At 43.8% G+C, this 23,164-nt stretch overlaps 1 protein-coding gene across 2 annotated transcripts; it reads left to right on the top strand.

Annotated features, from left to right (window-relative positions):
• The first annotated feature begins 348 nt into the window (after positions 1 to 348).
• Positions 349 to 19,282, top strand: LOC117150315 (zinc transporter 2). 2 transcript variants are annotated; one of them, XM_033317146.1, is made up of 8 exons: positions 349 to 508; positions 1,816 to 1,994; positions 6,537 to 6,647; positions 7,464 to 7,584; positions 11,257 to 11,436; positions 17,641 to 18,157; positions 18,335 to 18,482; positions 18,940 to 19,282. In XM_033317146.1, the coding sequence occupies exons 1-8, from the start codon at positions 477 to 479 to the stop codon at positions 19,083 to 19,085; spliced, it is 1,434 nt and encodes a 477-aa protein (XP_033173037.1). In that variant the 5' UTR covers positions 349 to 476; the 3' UTR covers positions 19,086 to 19,282. The 2 variants fall into 2 exon arrangements, with proteins under 2 accessions (XP_033173037.1, XP_033173038.1); XM_033317147.1 differs by lacking the exons at positions 349 to 508; positions 1,816 to 1,994 and adding an exon at positions 2,237 to 2,582.
• The last annotated feature ends 3,882 nt before the right edge of the window (positions 19,283 to 23,164 follow it).

Genomic DNA, 23,164 nt, shown 5'->3' with positions numbered 1-23,164 from the left:
TATTACTTAAATTTGGTTTAAATTTGTTTGTTTTTATTAATAATATTTACATGTATATTATATTTGTCATTATTATATTAATCCGCTTTAAAAATATAATATTTTATAATAATATTATGTTTCATACGTACATATATTTTTTGCTTATTGCGAGACAATGTTCCAGACATTATTTTTTTGAGTGTTTTGTTTCTGCTTTACTTTACCTTCTAGACTGATCCACCCCTCCTCACCCCCTCTAAGTACAAACACTTGCATTGCACTCGGCTCTCGCCGATCTGAAAGTTGTAAGTTAAGATAACCACGGTTATCTACTATTTGCTCGCATCTTATCATTCACAGCCTCTGTGGAGCAGTGGAGCATATGGGATCTTATAAGGAACACTTGTCGGTGCGTTCTTGTGTTGTAACGTCTGGTGTTAGTGTGTCTTTTATTGTTAAAAAATTATAAAGTGTGTTAATATTCGGAAATAATAATGTCCAGGAACGAGGATACACCGATTGCCAAGTAAGTTATGGGATGTTGGGAAAACGGTTTATCGCCTGACTTCCTGGGCCAAAGTTGGCGCAGTGCAAAAAGTTGGCCGAAAATAAAATCTCTTTTGGGCCGAATTAACATAAAGCGCCAAATGAGCTGCTGATTTGTTAAATAGGCGTAAGAGCGGACCGCGTGGGAGCAGTGACAACTGTCGGGTTCCCGGAGTCTTGGGATTTTCTAGGTGCGCACAGGCCTCCAAAAGTTGGATCGAAAGCTTAAAGTGCGACGGCTAACGTATTTTGCTTGCTGTTTTTTTTTTCAGCCCCCAGTTTTTTTTCTTTTTTTTTTTGATTTTTTTCTTCCTTTGTGCAATTGCGTTGGAAAGTTGCAGAGCAAGTAGTTTAGCGCCATTTGCACTTTCCGTAGTAAAAATTACGCGCACTTGCTCTGGCACACCCACGCCCACCAACGCACGCCCCCCACGCACACACACACACACACACTTCCCTGCAACATGAGAAACTTATCAACGGGCACATCACACGCACACACACGTGCTGCTGATGAGGGCGGCGTCGGCGGAGTGGGCGTGGCCTTTAAGTAGTCATCGTAGTTTGCGTTAAGTAACAAAACTTCAAATTGAATTTTTCGCAGCACTTTTCATTTTAGCACCTATCAAAAAAACCCTTTTTCGGTGCATTTCGCCTCGCTTTCCAAAGCATCAAGCTCATTACAGTGGCAACTGCCTGCTGATGGACGGTGGCTTCGGTGGGGCTTATGGCAGTCAATGGCCCACTGTACATTGTGTCTGCTTAAATGCCGCAGTGTTTTGTTGGCACCGGCAACGACGCTACGTTTTAATTCTCTGCCGGGGTTTTTCCAGTCGAAGCTGCCACGGAAAAACTTTTCCTGCTGTGGCTGCACTTACTTACTTCTCATTCTTTTGGGCGTCTTTCACTTGTTTACCGTGGAAAACAAGTGCATTTCTATAGAAACTTGTGCAGAATAAAACTAACGAATGGCACATTTTAATTAAAGAATTAGTTGGGAAAGCGGAATATATTGTTTAGACCACATTCCTAACTCGTTTTGGGATACACACTTGTAAGATTATTTCTAAATATGAACATTTTGATTAAAACTAGCATTTGCAGTATAAAGTTATATAAAATATATGTATATTATGATGTACAGTGCAGATTCTACAACCAATTAAAGCCTAACTCTGTACATATTTATATAAATATATCTAATATACCCCTTGGAATAATGTTCTTGTGCTTTTTATGTGGGTGATCTTGAGTGTTCCGTGGAGTAACCATCTTCCTCTCCTGCAGACGCGACTCGGGACGAACGCGCCGGAGCAACTATGGCACGGCCCCATCCTTTCACCTGATGGAGCAGGGACAACCAGGTTCGAACGGAGTCGCTGGCAATGGCAACAACAATCACCCGGCAACGCCTTCAACACCTGCGCAAATTTTTTGTTTACACGGGCGGTCCAACAACGTCGAAGGTGAGTGAGGCAACAAGGGGTTAAGAGGGCCTGAAAAGGGGATGAAAAGGGGTGAAAAGGGGCTGAGGGGCGGGCTTAAAGCGGTGGCAAGGTGACTGTGACAAACGGCGGGGCACTTTCGTGTCGCTTTCAATCAGGTCGGACTGCCTCGCAGCAATTTGCAGTCATTCATAAATTATCAAGAAAACGCAGCAGGCAGCGGCACTTTGCACTAAAAGTCAAATGCAAACAAATCAAATTCGACAACAACGAAAATCAACCAAATTAGTTTTCACATTGTTATTTTTCCGTGTGTGTTTTTCCCCCCCGCCCCATTTTGTATGGTACCCGAAGCTTGATTGTTCCTAAGCGCGAATCGTTGATTGTTTGCTTTCCTTAATTTTTTTATTCGGGCAAAATCGAAAAACTCGCTGCAATCTACTCGTGTTCGGACCCAAATGTATGGGTGACTGAGGAGCTGTAATATCGGGTAAATGCTCGCTAATTGGCAGACGGCACGGAAATCGTCGGAAATGAATGATGCCCGGCTATATAGGAATGCGGCAACTTCGCTGGATAAAAGCCGCTTGGAAATGCTGCACGAATATGGTGAGCAAACAACTTACCACCTACTCGAAGCTTTATTTCCGCCCACGCGCCCACTATTCGCCCATGCACCAAACATACACCGAACCCCCCTTCCCCACCCAGTGTCATCAATCAGCTGATGATTCTCGAGGTTGGCAAACCAAATTATGGTGGAAACTGGGCCGGCTAGCCGGAGAGCAATCCGCCGCCGCCGCCCAATCCACCCAATCCACTCCCCCCATCAGCATCTGTGGCATAATCAAAATTTATGCTCTTTGCTGACACACCGCTGCTGGGAGCAGACCGCATCCCACCACTATGGCCATATGTCATAAATCGCCGGAGGAGCCAGTGTAACGCTCGCCATAATTTACGTACGACATCGTCGATGGACCAAATAAATGTTTGGATCATTTTTTTCATTCATTGCCTTCACATATAGTTCATACATATAGGGTCAGAAACCGAGAAATCGACGTGGCTGTGTCAAGTTTATATTTTAATTTCCTGCACCTCGGCTTTGAAACTAATCTCATACCCTGTAGGAAAGGGTTTGGTGTAAGGATCGACTGCATCCTCTAAAAACACTCAATACAATAACTTCAGTTAACAGCCATCTGTTCAACTACATATATAATATCTATGCCCATTTTACTGACAGAAACTACATTTAATAAGTATGCGATAGTCGCAAGTGGCGCAGGAAGAATTGCTAGCTATTTCTGCTCTTTTGGCGATGATTCGATTTATTGGCAGACGAGCTGGGCCCGAAATGAAATTAACTGGCGTCTAGACGAGGTGGATCCGCTACTGAAAGCTGCCTCCATCCAACACTGCCACACACAGCGATATATTCTCGTAGTTGTATAAATACATTATGCAATCGTCTTGGGGCGCTCGATGCATTCAATCATGGCTTGAGTTAGTAACTCCCATTAGACAGCTCAACTAGCCGAGTGCAGTTCGATGCAGCTGCATTGATTTGCTTTGGCCGTAGTTAGTCGTTTGTAAAACGCGCTCCAGATGGGTCCATTCGCAAATGCTGGAATACTAAGCAGTTCGAATAGGTCGCCGTGTCCATTGTCCCCCCGAGTGAACGTCTTCCCTCGTTGTTATCGCCGCGTGCTCCGGACTCCTGGTTATGGATGTGCTCAGGCGGAGCGCGGCGGTCCAGAGCAATGGTAACTTGCTAATTAGGACAGGAGATGATGTGGCGTGGAAATATACATATATCAGATGTGAAGTTATAATCAACATAATGAGCGCGTAATCAAATATGCTGAGCCTTCGATAGCCGTAAAATCTGATTTGGTTTCATGAGTCATTAATATCATTCGATTGTATAATGATTGGATATAGACAGGTGTTCATTGCGCAAACAAAGCACTTGATGTCTCTCATGTTATTTAAAAAAATTTAAACGAATTTCAACAGCTTAAGTAAAAAAGTTAAATTAAAAAAAGAAAGAAATATTTTACTTTCAAAGCTCTGGAAAAGAAAGGCATTATTAATATGAGCTTCAATTTGTACTAATACAGCATACTAGGCTCTTATTTTTTTCCGTGTAACAAGTGCTCAATTATATAAGGGACTGACATGTTTCCAAAGCCAAGGGATTGGATCATCTTTAGATCTCAGCTGGCGTAGATTCTGGGCACCTGTCGAGCCATTGTTATTGATATTTGCAAATAATGGAATGGCTTTTGACGCGTATTTATTTCTATCCAATTAATGCCTGTGCGCCTGCACCTTGGCATTCCCATTCCCATTCCCTTGCCCCAACTGATGGCGATGCCTGCTCCCTGCCCTCCATTAATTATTTATAAGAACAAGTACAGAGCACAATTGTTGCCATGGCAGAACCAGATATGGATGTGAAGAAGGAGATGAGAGAGAGCACATCAGTGAATGTGGCGCCCATATCCACCGTCTTGCAGCAGCCCCTCCCCCCGGAATCCCAGAACATTAACCTCAGCTCCCCGGGAGTCCAACATACTTTCCGCATTGCGCAAACAAACAAGGCGAACGGAACGAGACCAGAACGGTCCAAGGCGACCAATTAAAGATGCAGATGGATCGGAGTTGTTTAAATTGCAAGTATGACGATTCTTATGCATCAGCTGGCTGCACTGGCTGCTCCACCGGAGGGGGAAACCTGAACCTGAAAACTCGAAACTGGATGCGGGTCTAATAGGTGAAATTTTCACGTGCCACAATCGTCGCAATCGCAGTTGCAGTTGCAGTTGCAGTAGCAGTTGCTCCTCCAGAGTACCGGGCCTTGGTTATGCACAGGAATTTAATTTCGCTGCCGGCATTGTTACTGCCATTGTGCGAGTGTGTGGGCAAGGACATGGAGGATGTGGAGGATGCGGTCGATGAGGAGGTGGCGCTGGGAGCAGGTGCCGGCGCTGGAGCAGGAGCAGCCGGAGGAGCAGGAAGCGGTTGCCAGCAGACGCAGGCCAGGCGTCGGTGGCCTTGTGCTGGATTCAAATGAAGAAACCGCGCTCACATAGCCACCATGTCAGAGATGAGGCGCTCCACATGAGGGTTGACACTCACGGAAGACAAAAAAATAACTCATGAATGAGATACATAATTTTAAATTAATAATAATTGATAGTCATTCAAAGTAATTACTTACATTACCCTTCAATATTTATGATTTAACTGGCACTAAAAATTTTAATTAAGTCAATTAGGATAATTTAAATGAATTGAATGCACCTTGTGACTTAAAACATAAGAACGACTTATTCTAAAGATTTCTATGAAAGTTGCAATGCTCACTTGACCACCAGGCTTAATTGACAGTGCAAATCTGGGTGAGAACTCCTCTTGCACGGGCTCATCTCTATGGCTTCCACTTGCCGAGCAGCCGAGCAGCCAGCGGAGCATATGCACATGCACGAAGCTCCTGTAGCTTTTCCCGCTCCGGACAATGAAAGGCAGCTTGGCGAGGAAAAGTTGAGGAGTGGGTGGCGACCGGAGCAAGTGCAAAGAAAATGCAGCGGAAATGACAAAGCATGAAATACGGCTGCGACAAATGCAATAAAGTATTTAATAGACTGCTCCTAGCCGACCGAGAGCCACCAACCAACCAACCAACCAGCCAGCCAACTGGCGAACCAAACCGAGCCAAGCAACTAGCAGCTACCAACTTTCGCCTGTCAGTGACACCCAAAATGAATAAAACCAAAAATAAAAAAAAGAATAAAATAAGCGAGAAAAAGAACGAAAAATAACATAAAAAACAAGCGCAGAAACCTCCGGAAATGGGCCATATACCGAATCCATATGGGAGGGGCGTGGCTGGCAAGGAGCAGCAGCAGGATCAGGAGCAGCAGTAGGAGCTCCGCCGGCGGTCATTATTCACGTACCATGTTAAATAAATTTAAATGCCTGTTTTGTAAATATGTATTGCATGCTCAGCGGCATAACAGATGGGCGACGTCCAACTCATTCCCCACAGGGAATACAAGTGTGCACTGGCACATTGTTAATTTACCACTTTTGCGAAAAAAGGAGGTTATAGTCTTTGGCGGGGCTTAAGAATATCGCGAAATTTATTTAAAGGCCATCAATTGGGGTGCATGTGGGCAAGACCTTTTATTAACAATTAAGAATAAATGCGGAGCATGAAAGCAGGCGACAAATGTTTAAAACAAACAGGGAGAGGCACTTATGCAAAAGTTTTAATTCTACAATAGTATCTTCTACCTAAAAAAATAATAAACTAGCATATTAAAACCAGGGATTAAGTATAAATACTACATTTATTTTTAATAGGTCGTAATATCATATCAAGAATTTTGTATACGAAATTTTTTGCTAATATGTAAAATATTCCGAACACAAAATCCATATAAAGCAAAACCTTTGTTCATTGCACTCAAATATAAAATGTGGATCGTGTTCAAGATTTTTTTCTATATTTTATCATTCATAAATTTAATTCCTATATTTTTTTGATTTCAGTCCGGGATCATTGCCATCGTGCCCGCAGCGAGGGCGTGGATGTGAAGGCTCGCCGAAAACTGATCATTGCGAGCATTTTGTGTCTGGTTTTTATGATTGCCGAAATCGTTGGTAAGTAGAGTTAGTATATATATAAAATGGGCTACATGCGCCATTGGAGCTACCAATTGAACGACTCCACAAAGGACTCTTTCCTCCTTCAATTTCTTTTTGAAATATTTCTTTTCCGTCTGCCTCTCAATTCTCAAACTAATTTTACTCACCTCTGAGAATCTGAGCCAACAAATAAACAAAACGAATAAAGTGAAAAGCGAAAGAAATAAGGCAAAGTCAAACAATGTGGGCAGCGAGGAATAGGGATACGGGAAAAGGACACGACGAGAGGACGACGACGAGACGATTAAAAACTGAGGACCGGATGTGCAACAATATGGCGACCGGAAGGGCTTACTGTCTGCCATCAACCCTCCTCCATTTATGACGGCACCGGGGTTGGTTATACAATAAACATTTAATTTTCGAGTGGCGACGATGTCGTCGGAGCTTCGACGGCTGTTGTCGTTAATCGTTTTGCAATTACCTACAATGTTCGCTGGGAAAAGGACAAAGGACCGGGACTGAGGACCACGACTAGGCGGCTACCAATTCCCAGTTGCCAGGAAAGGATTTCATTTCTGCGCCCCTTGCTTTGCGTTTTGCACTCTTTTTTTCTTTCGCTTTCAAATCGAAATTGTTGCTGCGATAATGGGAAATAGAGAGAAAGGGCTCCAGCTCTCCACCCTTTTAATGTTTTCCGTCTGAGGCCGGGGGTATTGTCACACGGCAGCCGTTTTGGGGGTAATCCCCCCAATCAGCATCCACAAGCCCCACTGAATGTCGAGTTAATTTTTTGCGCATTTATTTACTTTCTCCCGCGACCCCGAACAGGTGGCGTCCTATCGAACAGCCTGGCCATCGCAACAGACGCCGCTCATTTGCTAACCGATTTCGCCAGTTTTATGATCTCGTTGTTTGCCATCTGGATTGCCGGACGCCCATCTACGCAGCGGTAAGTACTGCCCTCCGGAATGTAGACACTGCCAAAAGTCGTTTGCCGGGTAGAGGGAAATCAATAAAACGTAAAGTTTCAATCTTTTTCGCATTTCTTTTGCTCACTATCTGCTGCCAACTCCTTTGGCATGGCTCGTCTGCGTCCTCCTTTATCACCGGGTCCTTGGGATTCTGCTCTCGGAAATAACGTAAAGCTATTCCTTAAATATCCTTCACTGGAATGTTGTTTGACCTTTTTGAGAAGACTTTAAGAATATATTGAAATAATAAGAGCGAGAGAAATATATTTAATATATTTAATATATTTAATATATTTAATATATTTAATATATTTAATACAATTAAGAATCGATTAATCTTTGGATTATAATTTTTTATATTTTAGAATATTCATCATTCTTAAAGCTTAATCAATTATCTGTAGCTTCCAAGACAAAAAAAGGATAGAAAGCTGACAAATCATTCTATTTGCAAGCCTTGAATATAAAATTTCTTCGCAAAACACTTCTGGAGAGGATTCCCCTTATAACGAGTGTATCTGCATTGCCCTGCAATTTATATTCCCCTCTTATAAGGCTGCTCTCCACCATAATTTCTGTCGCTCGACTTGGCCATCCTCCATATCCTTGGCTGCTGCTGCCTGCATTTCCCATTCGCCATCGTCTAATTAGGCGAAAAGCCTGTTTCCAAATTTTCAGTGCCTTCCTCTTGCGTCTGCGGCCCCTGTGTTGCAATTGCTCACAGTGTTGTCCAAATTTTATATTTAGCAGTAACATTCAAGTTATAACATTCAAGTTATATCTCTTATTTAGTCAGCATTATAACGAAATAAATAAGTGCATATGTAAATTTTAAGGGACGAAAGTCACAAGTTGCTTGCATTTTGGAGCTTTTTCTATGATCTTATTGTGAAAGTTCTTAAAAAACATAGTGTTTTAATTCATTTTCGTGATTCTTCTGTAAATTTAACTTCTTCTTAACTTTTGGAGATTCCAAATCTATTCCTGCGAATGTTTTTGGATAACGATGACATTTTTTTGAAATGACGTTTAGTTTTTCAAATGGCTTTTGGCATCACTGGTTGGTGCTGTTGCTGCTGCGCACTGTACATTTGGCCGTTGCACATTTTTCAATTGGTCTTTGGGAGCACTCCTTTGTCTCCGCCCCAACATCCGACCCCCCCCTCTCAGAGTTCCCCTCGCCGCACGCCCCTTCCCCATACGGCATCCATCTTGGGCTGAACTAGAAGGAGGGAGGCAAACGGCACGTTCTGCTCATTCATGCAAAAATCTCACTCACTCGACGACTCGACTGCAGCCACAAAGTGAATAATGAAAAACTTTTGCAATTTCAAGCGTGTTGCATGGTAATTTTGTAAATTTCGCTCCTGCCATCAGACTCCCGGACTCAGAGCCTCCATCTTCGTCGTCTCCTGTGCGTTGATGTTGCTTCTGTTTCTGTTTCTGTTCCAGTTGCTCCTGCATGCTGCATGTTGCTGTTGCTGCTGCTGCTGTTGCTGCTGCTTTTGCTGTTGCTGCTGCATGTTGCAGCAGTCCCAGTCTCGAGCTGGCTGAATGCCTCTCTCTTTGGGCCTGGTCCTCTGGCTGGTTTTGGTTTCAGTGCGGTTCGCAGCCTTCCTCCCTATTTTGGGGGCTCCTGCGCCCACCGCACCACCCATTTTGGCGCTCTGGCTGCCGTTGCCGAGTTGACAAGCCTAATTTATCAAAACAAAACACATTTGCACAATTGCAAAGGCAAACGCAGAAAACGAAATGCAAAAGCTAGGTAAAACTAAGCACGGTACAGTGGAATAATTCAATTAATACCTGCGGTATATTCCTCCATGATAATGAATGATGCAAATTTGCAGTAGCATAGGATTTCTGTAATGACATAGTTTGATAAGTGCCAAATTTCTTCGAGTAAATCAATTAGCAGTGGTTAATTAGGAATGTTGCAACTAAATTGGCCAAAGTTAAGTAACCGATTTTGCAAATATTTCTTTATGAAGTTAAGTTAATAATCCAAAATGATCTCATAACTACTGATTTCAAACTGCTATTTTTGCTATGATGTAGCATCATTTATTTAGATATTAAAGTTACATAATTACTATCCTTAATATACTTTCCTTTTAATTTCATTTTCCCTATATATCTGACTTTGTTGGCTGCCAAAAAGTTAGTTTGGCATAACACACTACCGTATTTCATTATCGCTAATCCCAATTAAGTGTTTTGGCTACTTTCTTTTAATTATCGCACCCGGTCCCAGTGTGCCGGAACCACCATTGAGGTAGCGATGTTGCTGCTCCTCCGTTGGGGATAGAAAGGACCTAAGGACCGGCGGGCCGTCGGTCGGACGAGGGGGTGGCCGCCAGCAGCAGGCGGTCATTAAGCAAATGGCTGCACTTGCAACGCCAACTGCAAGGCCCCAACTAGCGTATATATATATATATATAAATTTGTATATACAGAGGTATTTGTATATACACGTATAGAGAGCTACGCCATACATTGACACGGCTGGGTGTTTTTTGGGTGGTTTCTGTAGGGTTTGCTAGCTATGGCTCCAGGAGTGAGGATACGACGGATGTTTGCTGGAAATTAAATTGTATTATTATAGCGAGACATTCGTTGCTGTAGCTGCCTGCTGCCTTCTGGCATCGCATTAGTTAGCAGGCTGGCAAAATTGTTGCCTTTTGCCATTATTTCAATTTTATAACGAGAGTGGTCGCTCCTCCCACTTCCACCTGTCGGTTACCGGTTGGTCCTGGTTTTGGTCCTGTTCCTGGCTCGTTCTGATGTGGCTTGGCTTGTTTTCTCGTCTAGGTTGGGCTTTAATTGAACGACCCTCGACTTGGTCACCGCCGCCGCTGCCGTTCAGGTGTTGACTTTGACCCAACCAAAAAACGAAAAATAAGCTATAAAAAACTACATGAAAAATAAGCAGAGCGATGGAGGGAGGGGGGTGGGCGCACATGCAAAACGCTCATTACATTAGGGAAATCCTGGAACACACTCCTGCCCGGCGAAATGTTATCATTTGGGGGAGCAGCCGCGCCCCTAAGCGAACACAAATTAAAATGGCATTTGACGAATTTTGGTCACATTTATCAAGTCGTGTTAATTTCCAACTTGCCCACAGTGACCTCTCTTTATGTCATCAGCAATTTATGTTTCGCTTGTGACCGATAAGTTTGTCCTTTCACCTCCCCCTTCTCCTTAAGGCTTCTAAAAGGATATTATTTTCTGAAAGCGGTTTTTTTGAAGAATCTAAATTTTAAGAGCATGCCAATTGTCACCAATTTGTTAATGAGGAAATAAAATATTAAACAGCTCAATTTTAGCTCAAACTATAATTGGCTTGGTTCAACAAAATATCAAATATGAATATGTGAAACTAAAAGTTTCAAACTATGAAATGTATATAAAAAAGTAAGATAAAGTGGCACAACTATTAAAGCCATCGAGAACACATAAAGTGCAATTATTGTTTGCATATAATAGTTTGCTAGTTGGCAAAGTTGTCGCCATCGCCAAAGTAACAAAGTTTTGCCATCCTTATCGGGTGGCAAGTGGAAATTTTTTGCTCGTCTCCATTCGCTGCCTCATTATCTTCACCTGTGCTCCCACATTAATTAAGCTCCACTCGCTCTTATCTTTGACAGGATGTCCTTCGGCTGGTATCGCGCTGAGGTTATTGGCGCCATGGCCTCCGTCTTCATGATCTGGGTCATCACGGGCATCCTCGTCTGGCTGGCCATCGGACGACTCATCAGCGGCGACTACGAGGTGAATGCGAAGATCATGCTGATCACATCCGGCCTGGCCATATTGGTGAATGTCATGTAAGTACAGTCGTATTCATCCTGATATGCAGATCTTTGATTGCTGGCGGACAGTCCGACCTGTCCTCTTTGGTCCATCCGTGCGGCGGCAAAGTTTTCCCCTGTTTTCCCCTGGGCAGTTTTCCAATTGCAATTGCCGCAATCAACTTGTCCCGGGCATGAGGCACCAAATGGGTCAACATGGTGCACACTCCAAATGCCACCCGATCCCAGGCCAACTGCTCGATTCCTGGATGGCATTCCCTTACGTATCCGCCAGTTGTTGCCGCAACTTTCTCCACATTTTAGCGACAACTTTTTCCGCAAGTTTAGAATTTCTTCTCGTTCTATTTTTACCGTATTTTTTTCGTTTCTTATTTGATTCTTTTTTGTACTTTTCCTTCTGCGTCAACAAAAGCCAAAAGGCGGCGGCGACGAGGAGTTTGCTGGTGTTTGTGTTTTCCAGCCCCAAAGGTGGAAAATTCTCTAGGCGGGATGGGGTAACGTGCCATCGAAGATGGTTTCGATAATGCTCCAAACGGCGGCCAATGGGGAGCCCCTCGGCCATTGGATTTCTTTTCACTTTGGCGAGCTAAAAATATATCGAGGCCCGAAAAGTTTAACGTTATACTTAATTTAATTGTGATTTTTCAATTGATTTTTTTTGTTGTTAAACGCTTCCCGAGTCAGTTAAGCCAATGTAATTGAAGATTGGATTTGTTATTATTAGAAAGCTTTAAAAATATATTGGGCTTAACAGAGTTTGGGAAGTTATTATGTTATATTTGTTTAAAGAAAGAATATATATATATTTAAGCGAGATACAAATCAAGCTGCCATTTCTTTTATAGCCTAAAAATATTCACTATTTAAACCTTCATTTGAGATTAAATGTGTTAGTGAATTTAAGTTACTTTGGGTTTTGGAAGGGCATTTCCAGTTCGCCTAATGAATTACTAATCGCCCCGCTTGTTTTGATTTCGCCAAGTGCAAAACCTGCAAGGATCTGCCTCCTCCTTTCCCCTTGTCTGCCACGCCCCGCTCCTATGCCAGCCCCTTTCCCCATTGATGCTCATTCATGTGGCTGTCGAAGCATAGTTTTTGGCGCATAAATCGCAACGTTCAATGCCGAGCTCACACTAACGTGTGTGTGGCCCCCTACTCCACCCACCGCCCACTGAGCGCCTCTGTGCCACGCCCACCTCAGCTCACCTATTTTCCTGCACGAGTGTTGCTGCAGCTGTTGTTGCTTTTGTTTTTGTTGCCGCTAGTTGGGCGGTAGCGCAAAAATTTTCCAGTTGACGTTGGCATTTTCAGTGTTTGCCACTTGAATTGTTTGATTACGTGAATTGATTGTGAAAAACGTGCAGCAGCAGCAACTCTCCTGGCTTACAGATTTGTCCAAGAAGAAGACGTAGAAGATGGCCGGACTTTGTGGAGATGGGCGGTGGACGAGGGGCGTGGCGAAGGCCATCTGTGTATGCTGCCATAAAAGTAGGAAGTTAAGTCAAGTCAATGCTGAAGCATACTCCTATTCGTATACATCGGAAAAGTATATTTTAGTTTCCTTATTTCACTCCTCTATTCAGCAATTGAATTCTGCGGGAAAGAATTTTAATAAACTTTGAAGTTGATACGCATTTTTTCCGGTGTACCTTGGACCTGTGTTCGAACAACGAAATTAAATGGCCACCTTTTGCCGTTATGCGTTCGGGCAAACGAGTTAGCTGCAAGTTTTAACTATTTTCAGTCCCGTTTGCTCTCGTTGTTATTGAAGGCTTTTTACTTAGTTTCATTTAGTTGTTGAGAGCTCTCTGGATTTTATTTTTGCCAGTTTTTAGTTCAATTAGCACAATGCCGAAAATAGCTGGAAAACGCCACACACACACCCACATCCGCATACACAGACACACACACACGCACTGAATTTTCCGGATTCGCTTTCTGTGTTGTTGTTGGGTTAATTTTTGAGTGGCGGCAACGACGTCCGTCGACTTCACATCGTTAAAACGCCCATTAAGGCCAAAAGCGGGGAAAATGGAGAAACAGAACGAGAAATGTTAGAAGAGAGAGTGAAATCGCCAAAGTACAATGAAACTTAGCTTCGATCCTCATAGCATTCTTTTCCACAATATGTTACCATAGTAGTTGTAATAATGAAGTTGCTGAAAAAACATAGCATACTTTCTGGATGACCAGTATTGTGTTCCTGTGCTAGTTCTTTTGAATTCTAAATATACGATTAAAATAATAGTTAAAATAGTTACATAAATCAACCTTAAGTACAATGACCTAGCAACAAACAACTTAATATAGTGGTTGGAATTGAAAAGCGTATTAGATCAAGAAAATTCCTTATAAAGAGTTTCCACTGTGCCTGACCTTAAACTGCAAGTGGGACATTAGCGAGAGCAAATGCCAGTGAAATATGAGAGGTTTATTCTGGCGAGAAAGGCGGCGGGAAGTGCTGGGGCAGCGAGGTGCTAAAGCAATTACAACCAGCGTGTGGAGATGAAGGCGCTTAGCCGTGGGAATGGCAGTTAGGACAGATGGATGAATGCACAGCCAAATTTCCTTAAAGCAATCAAATAAATTTGATACAGAGTCCGTTTTTGTGGCAAATGCAATTTAAGTCAAAACTATACAAGATACTTACGTTTCAGTGGAAAACTCTTCTCGTTGTAATTTATCTAAATATGAAGTAGTTACTAACTACTAGTTAGTATAGCAAAAGTTTTAAATACCCTAAAAATGATTCAGCTTCTGTTGCAACTCCTATCTGTCGTATAATTTCTCTTATGAATTCGCTTCTTCCACTTGATATATTTTTGCTCCTTGCTTGTGTTTAGTGTTCACCATGTGAACATTGAGCCTGGTCTGGTCTTCGGTCCTCCGCTTTCCTATTCCGGGCAGCCACTTGAGACCGAAGCTGGCCAAAAGCTTGTTAGCCTGACAACTCAATTTCATTTTCAATTTCTTAAGACCACGCTGTGATGGCCCAGCCAGCTCGGTTCGAAGAAGTTACCAGGCCAAATGTGGCCATAATTTGTCAAACAGCAAAGAAACAAAAAACGGGGAAAAATATAGGAGACGCCAGAAGAAACACAAGGAGAAAATAAATATAAACGGTGATGAAGAAGGAGCAAACACTTCCTCTGCCGTTTCGTGTGGGGCGTCGCGTTGATGGGCACTAAATAAATTGTTCAGAGCTCCACATCTAGCTCCAGATTCAGGTAGCAGTGGTGCCAAATCAGCTTATTCGCTGGAAGCACCTAGTTCATAACACCTAAAAGTACCCATAAATATTTTTATGTTCAATCCTAAGATTGAAATCCCCTAATCAATACTCCAAAAATCGAAATTATTATCTAAAATATGGTAGAAAACCTAAAAATCCTTGGTACGAAAAATATTAGTAACAAATGAATTTATGAGAGGCAGAAGGCATCAAAGCCACTTTTTTCTGAGTTTTGCTGAACACCACTCTGTAGTCCCAAAAAAAGCTCACATTGTTAGGACCCTACCTTCTACTATTTTGGTCCCCTAACCAGCGTGGCCACGCGGTCAGTGATGGCGGTCCATGGTGGCGCCAGGGATTCCATGCGGAGCACATACGCTTTTCGACTTTGAACATCCGATTGCCGAGGCATTACCCCGGCCACTCTGCCCCTGGTTCCACCTCCACCACCGATCCCCTCCTGCGCTGTGTGTCCTCGAGCGCAAAAAATGCCAATGCGAGCGACATTCCCCGGCCATCAGGAGAGGCACCAAGCTCCGTGCCCCTCCTGGCTGCCCATGCTCCTCCGTCAACCCGGCATTGTTGTTCCAACTGTGGCGCTGTAATTTGTAGCGCGCAATGAAGCATTTCCCCTTGATTTTGCGGCATCTTTACTCGCCTCGTTAGTGGCCAACAAACGACAGCAGCAGCCATGACAACACCAGGACTCGGATAAGTCTGGCAATCGGGAGCTGGTAGCTGGAAGCGAGGTCCTGCGACCCAGCAGAGTGCCCAAGGACCAAGGGGAAACGGCTCCGCTCTGTGTGTGGCGTATATGCCACGTCCTGATTTAATTGACAGGAACATAAATATTAGCGCATATCTTGACTCAGCTCGCCTTGGCTCGGCTAGGGCTTTAGCTTTGGTCGCGTATGTGACTGTTGCCAGGATTTTGCAGCCACTAAGGATGTCTCGAGGCATGTGGGGTGCTCTGGTCCTAGTCTGCCGTGATCCTGGTCTCAGTTTGGTCTGTCACCCGGATGAGCAGCTCGTTAAGCTGTCGGTCCAAGGAGCCGAGTAGCGGAGCACAAGGAACCACGACCAGGATGAAACGACAACGGAACACGTTTATTTCGCTCATCGCAACCTTAACGCGCACTTTACACCGAGGTCTTATGTTTTATTGGGCTAGTGGAGTTCCAAAGACAGGCGCTATAAATTTTAGCAAAATTTTAGAGTAGTTTGGGTTAGAACTAATCAAGCATTAAATATATTTAATGTGTAAAATAAATGTAGCTATAATTATGTTACGCCCCTTTGTATTCAGTGCCAGCAACATTTTATCGCTCGGCGTAAACTCCTTTTAAGACCAACAGAATGTCTTTGAGTCATCAATTGAGTACGTCAATTAGCCGCCAATCGATTTCCCAGCAGAACTTCCCACTGCGAGCGAGTCGGGTACTTGGCCTGGTCTATAAGAACGGCTAGATGGTTCCGTTCCGCTACGTGGCTGCTCACTTTGTGCTTTGTGTTTGCTCCTGCCAATGGTTGTGCGTAATTTATGCCAGTTTATTTATTGATGCCCCGGCACTGCATTGTTTCCCCAAAAAGCCGGCTAAGTGCAGCCGGCGGCGATGGACAGAGAGAGCCCGGTCCGTTGGCATGTCGGTCGGTCGGTTGGTCGACCATGGCCTTTTTCCCCAAATAGAAAAGCCATAAATCTGCAATGTCGGAGCATTTAAAATGAATAAAAAGTCAATGTGCCGAGCTATTAACTGCCGATCCATGCCGTGAAATGGGCGCAGGAGGAGGGGCGGTTGGAGAGGTTGCGAAAAAACCGGGGTTTGGGGATTGGGGAGAATGCTCTGGTCAGCCGGTTGCCATTTTCGACAATACATTTGTATTTGCATGCGGCAATGTGTCCGGACGTACTGAACTGGAGCAGCCCCAGATGGGCCGGCGGCCGGGGTCGGAATCATTGGACAGGAGCGGTTAGTTTGGCTGGTCGGCTCGGAGGATCCCTCGCACAGGACTCGCACACACCTTCCGGTACACAGAGCGGCAAAACAGTCAACATTCAGCATTCAACAGTGAACGGTGAACGATGAACCCTGAAAGCAGGGCTCTGAATTCAGGGATGGTGCATCCACCAAAGGGAGGGGGCACGGTACTGCTGCTGCTGCGCCGGAGTGCACACTGTACAGTGCTTAAAATTATTTATTTTGAAAAGAAAAGTGTAATTGATTTATGGAAATGACTGCGCAACCTATAAAGTCTAGTTAAAGGGTTTCGCAAATATATGGGCGCTGAAATAGAAAAGCTAAAAGAAGACTTGCAATTTAGTGTTATGTATATTTTTATAAATTGGCTGAGGAAATCCTAAAATATTTTAGCTTTATGTACGTTATACTAAATAATTTCGAAAATACTTGCCCATCTTCTGCTCTATATGCACTTGGCTCTTTTAAATTTCAAGGGATTATCAAAATTTCTATGATTCGAAATCGAGATATGCTCTCGAATTCCGCACAACATTCCTGTTCCTGCTAGCACTGACAACTACCGCTTTAAATTTCATAAAAAAGATTTGGCTTCCTGCAGTTTAATTCCATTTGAGGACTACTTCGACCACTCGGCTCCACTGTCCATGACCTGAGTGTGTTTGTTTGACTGTGCGGTGCGACTGTTGTTGGTGCATTAAAATGCTGAAATAAAATGCCAAACAATGCAAAAGCGTTTCCCGCATACCGTTGCCAAAACCCACACCCCCTTTTGTCAGCCAGAGCAACACACACAGACCAAAAACAAAAAAAAAACGAACATTTTGGGTGCGTTTTTGTTTTCATACTGTGGCCAGGCTAACGTGCCCCCAACTGGTATGGTTTTTCGGTGGAGCACGGGAATGGTTTGGTGGTGGCACAGGACCGGCACAAAATAGCTTGCAACATTTTCAAGCATATTAAATATTTGTGATAACGTTTCCAATTTCTCTCCCCAAACTCGGTTAGCATGGGCGTTCAGCTGCAGCATGGCCATTCGCATGGCCTGGGCGGTGGGCATGGTCACAGCCATGGCGGTTCCAAGAAGTCAAAGAAGAAGAACCCATCCCATGTGCAGGCCACATCCACACCATGCTCCGATTCGCCCAGCCAGCGGATTGAGGGCGGCGTGGCCTACGCGCCCGAGGATGCCGAATTGCCTGGCGGCGGGCTGCCGACGTTCTCGTACCAAAATACCAAGTTGGTCGATCCCACACTGGATTTGGAAATTGCAGCCGTTCTGGCCGAAACGGCACCCGGATCACATCATCACGGCGGACCGGTTGGACGCGAGGCCGTCAACATGAATGTCCGGGCAGCCCTCATCCATGTGATTGGCGATGTCATCCAGAGCGTGGGAGTGTTTGTCGCCGCCGGCGTGATTTACTTTTGGCCAGAGTACTCCATCGTTGATCCCATTTGCACGTTTGTGTTCTCCATCATTGTGCTCTTCACCACGTTCACGATCATGAAGGATGCCCTGCTGGTGAGTTTAAATGGTTTTTCTTTAATTTCTTTGATTTCTCTTGCATATATAGTTTCAAATTTAACATACTTTTATACTCCTTTCGCGATTTTAAAATCACATAAATGCCCAGTACCTTAAGCGGATTTATCAGATTGCTTGTAAACACTGCTCCATGTTTGCCATTTTTCCCCGCAGGTGCTCATGGAGGGGACTCCCAACTATATGCACTATGCCGAGGTGCTGCAGATTTTCCAAGGCATCGAGGGCGTTGAGCGGGTGCACAATTTGCGCATCTGGGCGCTGAGCATTAATAAAGTGGCGCTATCTGCACATTTGGCCATTGGTAAGTAGCTGCCCCCAGGCCGTCGGCCTTTTCCGAGCAAAACAGCACCACAGCACAAAACAGACCAGGCCAGGCTAGACCAGACCAGACCAAACCGAACCGAATCAGACCAGAAAGGTCGTTGGGTGCCCTTTGCCCTGATGCATGTGTTTGTCCGACTGGGTGGGGGGAGTTCGTTGGGGTCGCGCTTTTGGGCATCGAGGGTAATTATCCCAATGGATTTGTTGTTGTTTTAAGCTGCGTCCCCCCCGCTGGCACTGTTTCATAGCCCATGTCCATGGGCAGACAGTGAGCAATTAGCTTAATTATTTTTGAAATGGCTTTTTAAGCGTGGACAATTTTGATAGAGCCAGCGGAGTGCGAGAGCAACGGAGTTTGGTACCCATTAGTGTTATCCTCCTTATACTACCTAATCGTCTAATCGTTTGCCCTCTCTGCTCTTCTCTCCGCCGAACAGCTGAAAATGCGAATCCTAAGAGGATCCTGGATGCGGCCACATCGGCGGTTCATTTGCGCTACAACTTCTTTGAGACCACCATCCAGATCGAGGACTATACCGCCCAAATGGAGAGCTGCCAGCAGTGCAATGTGCCCGAGAAGTAGAGTTCTTCTAGCGCATACACAACCAAATTTCATAATATATGTAGTTCATTGTGTATTCAATATTTATTCAGCTGTACGCCCGATAAGAGTGACACCCCGTCTATCCATGTATTCCGTAAACAAACCACGATTTCGGCTAGGTCCGACAAACAAATCGACTATAAAATATAATATAATAATAAAACTTGCGCTGATTGCCCCCACAATAATTACGCCCGTTTGTTGTTTATCGGTTTATCAGCAACACCTGAGCGTCGATTAATATATTCTGCATTACATGTACCCATCATAAAGTGTCAAACAGCTGGAGTGGTTTAACATATTCCGCTTTACATGTGTATAATGTATAACGCTCCTATGGCGTTCACTTCATCATAAGCTGGTGACAGTGTGTGGTGCAAGCTGGTGATAAATATCACACTCATAATAATATGAATAATACGGAGAACACAGCATTATTCAAACTCACTCACTTGACTTTTATTGCTTTGGCTGATAGCTTTAGTTTCGAAAAAACTTAATTGGTTCTCGATCCCAATCAACTCTATCGAAATGCACTGGTTACAATTTTTAATCGAATTCTCCAATCGCCATCTCTTTGGGCCAATAACTCTTTTTTTTTTCATGATTCCCAGCGGTGCATTTTTGCAAAGCGGGGGAAACTCGTACGTATTTTCCATCAAATTCAATGCATGAGCGATATGCAAACACGCATAAAAGTTATTAAGCTGCCGATGGCTCCAGCTCCTGCTACGTTGCACCCAAAAATGGTTACCGCGCCCTGAAACTAATGCCAATTTATGGGGAGGAGGGGAATGTGGTGGGACGTGGGCTTGGGTGTGGGTGGAGGGCAGGTCACCGCGCTGGTCTGGCCAGCCATCACACCTGGCGGCGGCTTATCTGGCCCACTGCCCAATGTCATTATGCATAATTCTGATGTGTGGCCATTGCGTAAGCGACATTGCGTGTGGAACGAAGCGTCGCTTTCAAATTATGTCCAAATTGTTGGCCGGCAAACTGGGAGTTGTGGCCCTTTGGATTGGTGGGAGTGCCACTGTCTGCCGACGTCTAACAGTCGGCGCCTAATCGCCGCCAATTTGTTGACAGATTTGCATGCCTCCGGCGAACAAAGATCCCACCGCCGCCGTCACCTTGAACAAATGCCGCAAATTTCCGCCAATCTGAAAGACCAAAGACTGTGGCTCACTTGTCCGGACGGGGAAGCCCCCAAGACGTGAGCGGTAGTGGCACAAAAATTGGCCAAAAACCCATAACAACCCACTCCGATATTCCACTCCTTGCGCATGCGCAGCTGGCAGTGTACTAAAAAAAAAGGACTAAAAAGAGCAGCCGAGAGCAGGATGTTTTCGTGCTCCGTGTGCCAGCGTTGCGGCTTTTCCTTTGGCGGACACTTGACCTGCACTTGGAATCGAATGCACTTCGCCCACCGCCAGCCAGGATGCGGACGCACGCTTAAAGAGATTAACATCCACGTTGAAAAACTGAATGATTAAATGTGAAGTCGCTGGGATAAGCGCGGGTAATAATCTGGATCCAGAATTAATGTTAAAAAATCAACATAATATCATGTATTTATACCAATAATTTATTACAACCCAGTTTTAAGTTTATCACTTGCAAAAGGGGTTGTAAAAATGTAAGGCGATGCGGAGATTAAGTTACCGCGTGGCAGGCATAAGTCGTTAATATAAAATTACCTTCTAATAGGCTATGTATCGATTTTCATCAGCCACCTGTCCTCGCTAAATCCCTGAAAGCAATTTGAGACATTTTTACTCGAAGCTGTGGATGTCCTCACTTGCATAATTTGTAGGAAAACCGGATGATTTATTTACTGTGCGGCAAAAGCGGCTAAATCTGTACTTAAGTCGTTTTCAATCTATTGCCGACTGTTGCATAATTAGAGACTAGATTGCAACAAAAAGTATACATTAAATTGATCTAGATTGGCCAAGAAGTTCGCGTGGCTCAAAAGGTAATTGGATAAGCTTTTGATTAAAATATAACATTTCTGGGGAAAACTTAAAGCTTTTGATAATTGTTTGTCCCGTCTCCCACGGAAAAGCCACCCATCTTTCTGTCACGATTTCACTTCAACATTTCGCGAAAATGCACAACAAAACTTCGCCAACAAATTTCGTGTGCAATTTCGACGGCGGAGGGGTTTTTTTGGGGGGCTAAGACGATGACGTCCAACGTCGTTGCTCATTAAAAACTTTTAGCCAGTTCGAACTTTTCGAGCCGGGAGATAAACAACAAGCAAGACAAGGCGAAGAGTGCAAATTATAAATGCACAAAGTAAACGAAAAGGGCGCGAATTTATATTTATTTTTTTTTTATGTTGTACATGAAAACTGGAGCATGATAACTACATAAAAAACATGTCGGGCCAAAGCGATTTGCTGGTACATAAATATATTTAAGTGCAACTCGCATTCATCCTACATGATGGGTTCATAGTAAACAACTATTAAGTAAGAAAACTGTGGCGAGGGAGTAGTGACTTTAAGCCAACATAGATTGGCCGAATGCCGCCCCGGCGGAAAACAAGTGCATTGCGTATTTTAATCAAGGGAAAATTGTATTGAAAAATATTGTTAACAATAACAGGCAGCGGCGCCGGCATCGGTGGCGGCATCGGTGCATTTTTTAAATGACCCCACCGTACAGGCCAACATGTGACAGCCGTGGCGGCGACAATTAAAACTTTTTACTAGCATTCAAATTTTTCAATATAAACCGAACGAACGTTCTCCGCGGCCATCGTGGCCGTAACTGACCGCCGCCTGGAACACAACCGGCCATACAACAGGGCCAATACACAACGGCCAAACAAAAAGAGCCATAATAAAAAAATCAGCTGAAATAAAAGCAGTGGCAAGCAAAAGCCGCGACATTTCCATGCTGTGTGAAAAGGGAGGTGAGCCCCCGGAAAATGGAAAATGGAGTCTGAGCCGGGTGGCGTGTGAGGTTCCACAGATCGTTGAAAGCGACATTAAAAAAAAAAGCGAGAATGAGGCTTACTTCGAAAAGGCAAAGATTTAATACCCTTTACCAGTTTAAAAGTTGTAACTGTCACTTGCTGATCCCTATCATTTTTAACAAGGCGGGAGAACCTTTAAATATATTAACAGAATGTACAGAAAAACATTCAAATCTGCCGTATCAAATTTGTATTGTTTAAAATGACGATACCTGAAAGAAATATTTGAAATAAACCATTTTATTTTTGAACATCAACTGACAGCTAAAATGTCCTTGAATATACAGAAATTATCAAATTGAATATACAAAGTATTATGGTGGGGTTGGAATTACATTTAAGTGCCACCACTTATTATATGGCAGAGCATCTGAAGAAGTCATCAATATATTCGGAAAGGGTATATGGAAGTACGTGCCTCTTCGCAAGAAAAGTGCAGAAGGTCCGCCGCTGGGCATCTGCCAGTGCAATATTTGTCTATGAAAGGAAGCCGCCACGAGTGGGGATGAAAAGCAGGGGTAGGTGGTGGGCGGTGCCAATATAATTCCACATCGGATGCATTGCAGTTGCTTAATAAAGCTTTAAAAAATGCCATAGCCATGGCAAGCGAAATATTTAATTGATGAATGGGAGGGAATTCTTGATGCTTTAGTGCCAAATAAAACGTGTTTGTTCTTTAACAAATATGTTAGCCAGCAGGCTATTTTATGTATTTTATGACAATATATGCAGCATACTAAATTCTTCTTAAAATGTGCATTGTTGTTTTAATCAAAACCACTCGGACTAAAAGCGTCAACCGAAATCTGTTACAGTCCAAGCATCTCTTTTTGTCAGCAAACAAGCAGGATATACAATGTGTCAAAAAGTTTTCCGCCAACTTTTAAGGTTTCGGAAAACTTAACTGGGACTTCGGCGCATTAAAGTCCAAAATATTGTGTTTATTTCTTAATGCAGAAATAGCCATGAATTATGTAGAATTTAATCCGAAAGCTTTGCCGAAACGGATCGATGTTGCTCGTTGCCCGCAGTGGGGCCTTGAAGATGCACTTTTCTTTTATTTTTTTTTTCTCGT

This window comes from Drosophila mauritiana, chromosome 2L (genome assembly GCF_004382145.1).
Source record: "Drosophila mauritiana strain mau12 chromosome 2L, ASM438214v1, whole genome shotgun sequence".
Lineage (NCBI taxonomy): Eukaryota > Metazoa > Arthropoda > Insecta > Diptera > Drosophilidae > Drosophila > Drosophila mauritiana.
The sequence above is the reverse complement of the archived record's forward strand: the minus strand, read 5'-3'. Positions and strand labels throughout refer to the sequence as shown.

What these genes read in the sequence shown, in the direction of transcription:
- LOC117150315 (XM_033317146.1), top strand. Translation starts at nt 477, where the DNA reads ATGTCCAGGAACGAGGATACACCGATTGCCAA. An exon ending in GAGGATACACCGATTGCCAA is followed by an intron (nt 509 to 1,815) that starts GTAAGTTATGGG and finishes CCTCTCCTGCAG; the next exon opens with ACGCGACTCGGGACGAACGC. An exon ending in TATGATTGCCGAAATCGTTG is followed by an intron (nt 6,648 to 7,463) that starts GTAAGTAGAGTT and finishes GACCCCGAACAG; the next exon opens with GTGGCGTCCTATCGAACAGC.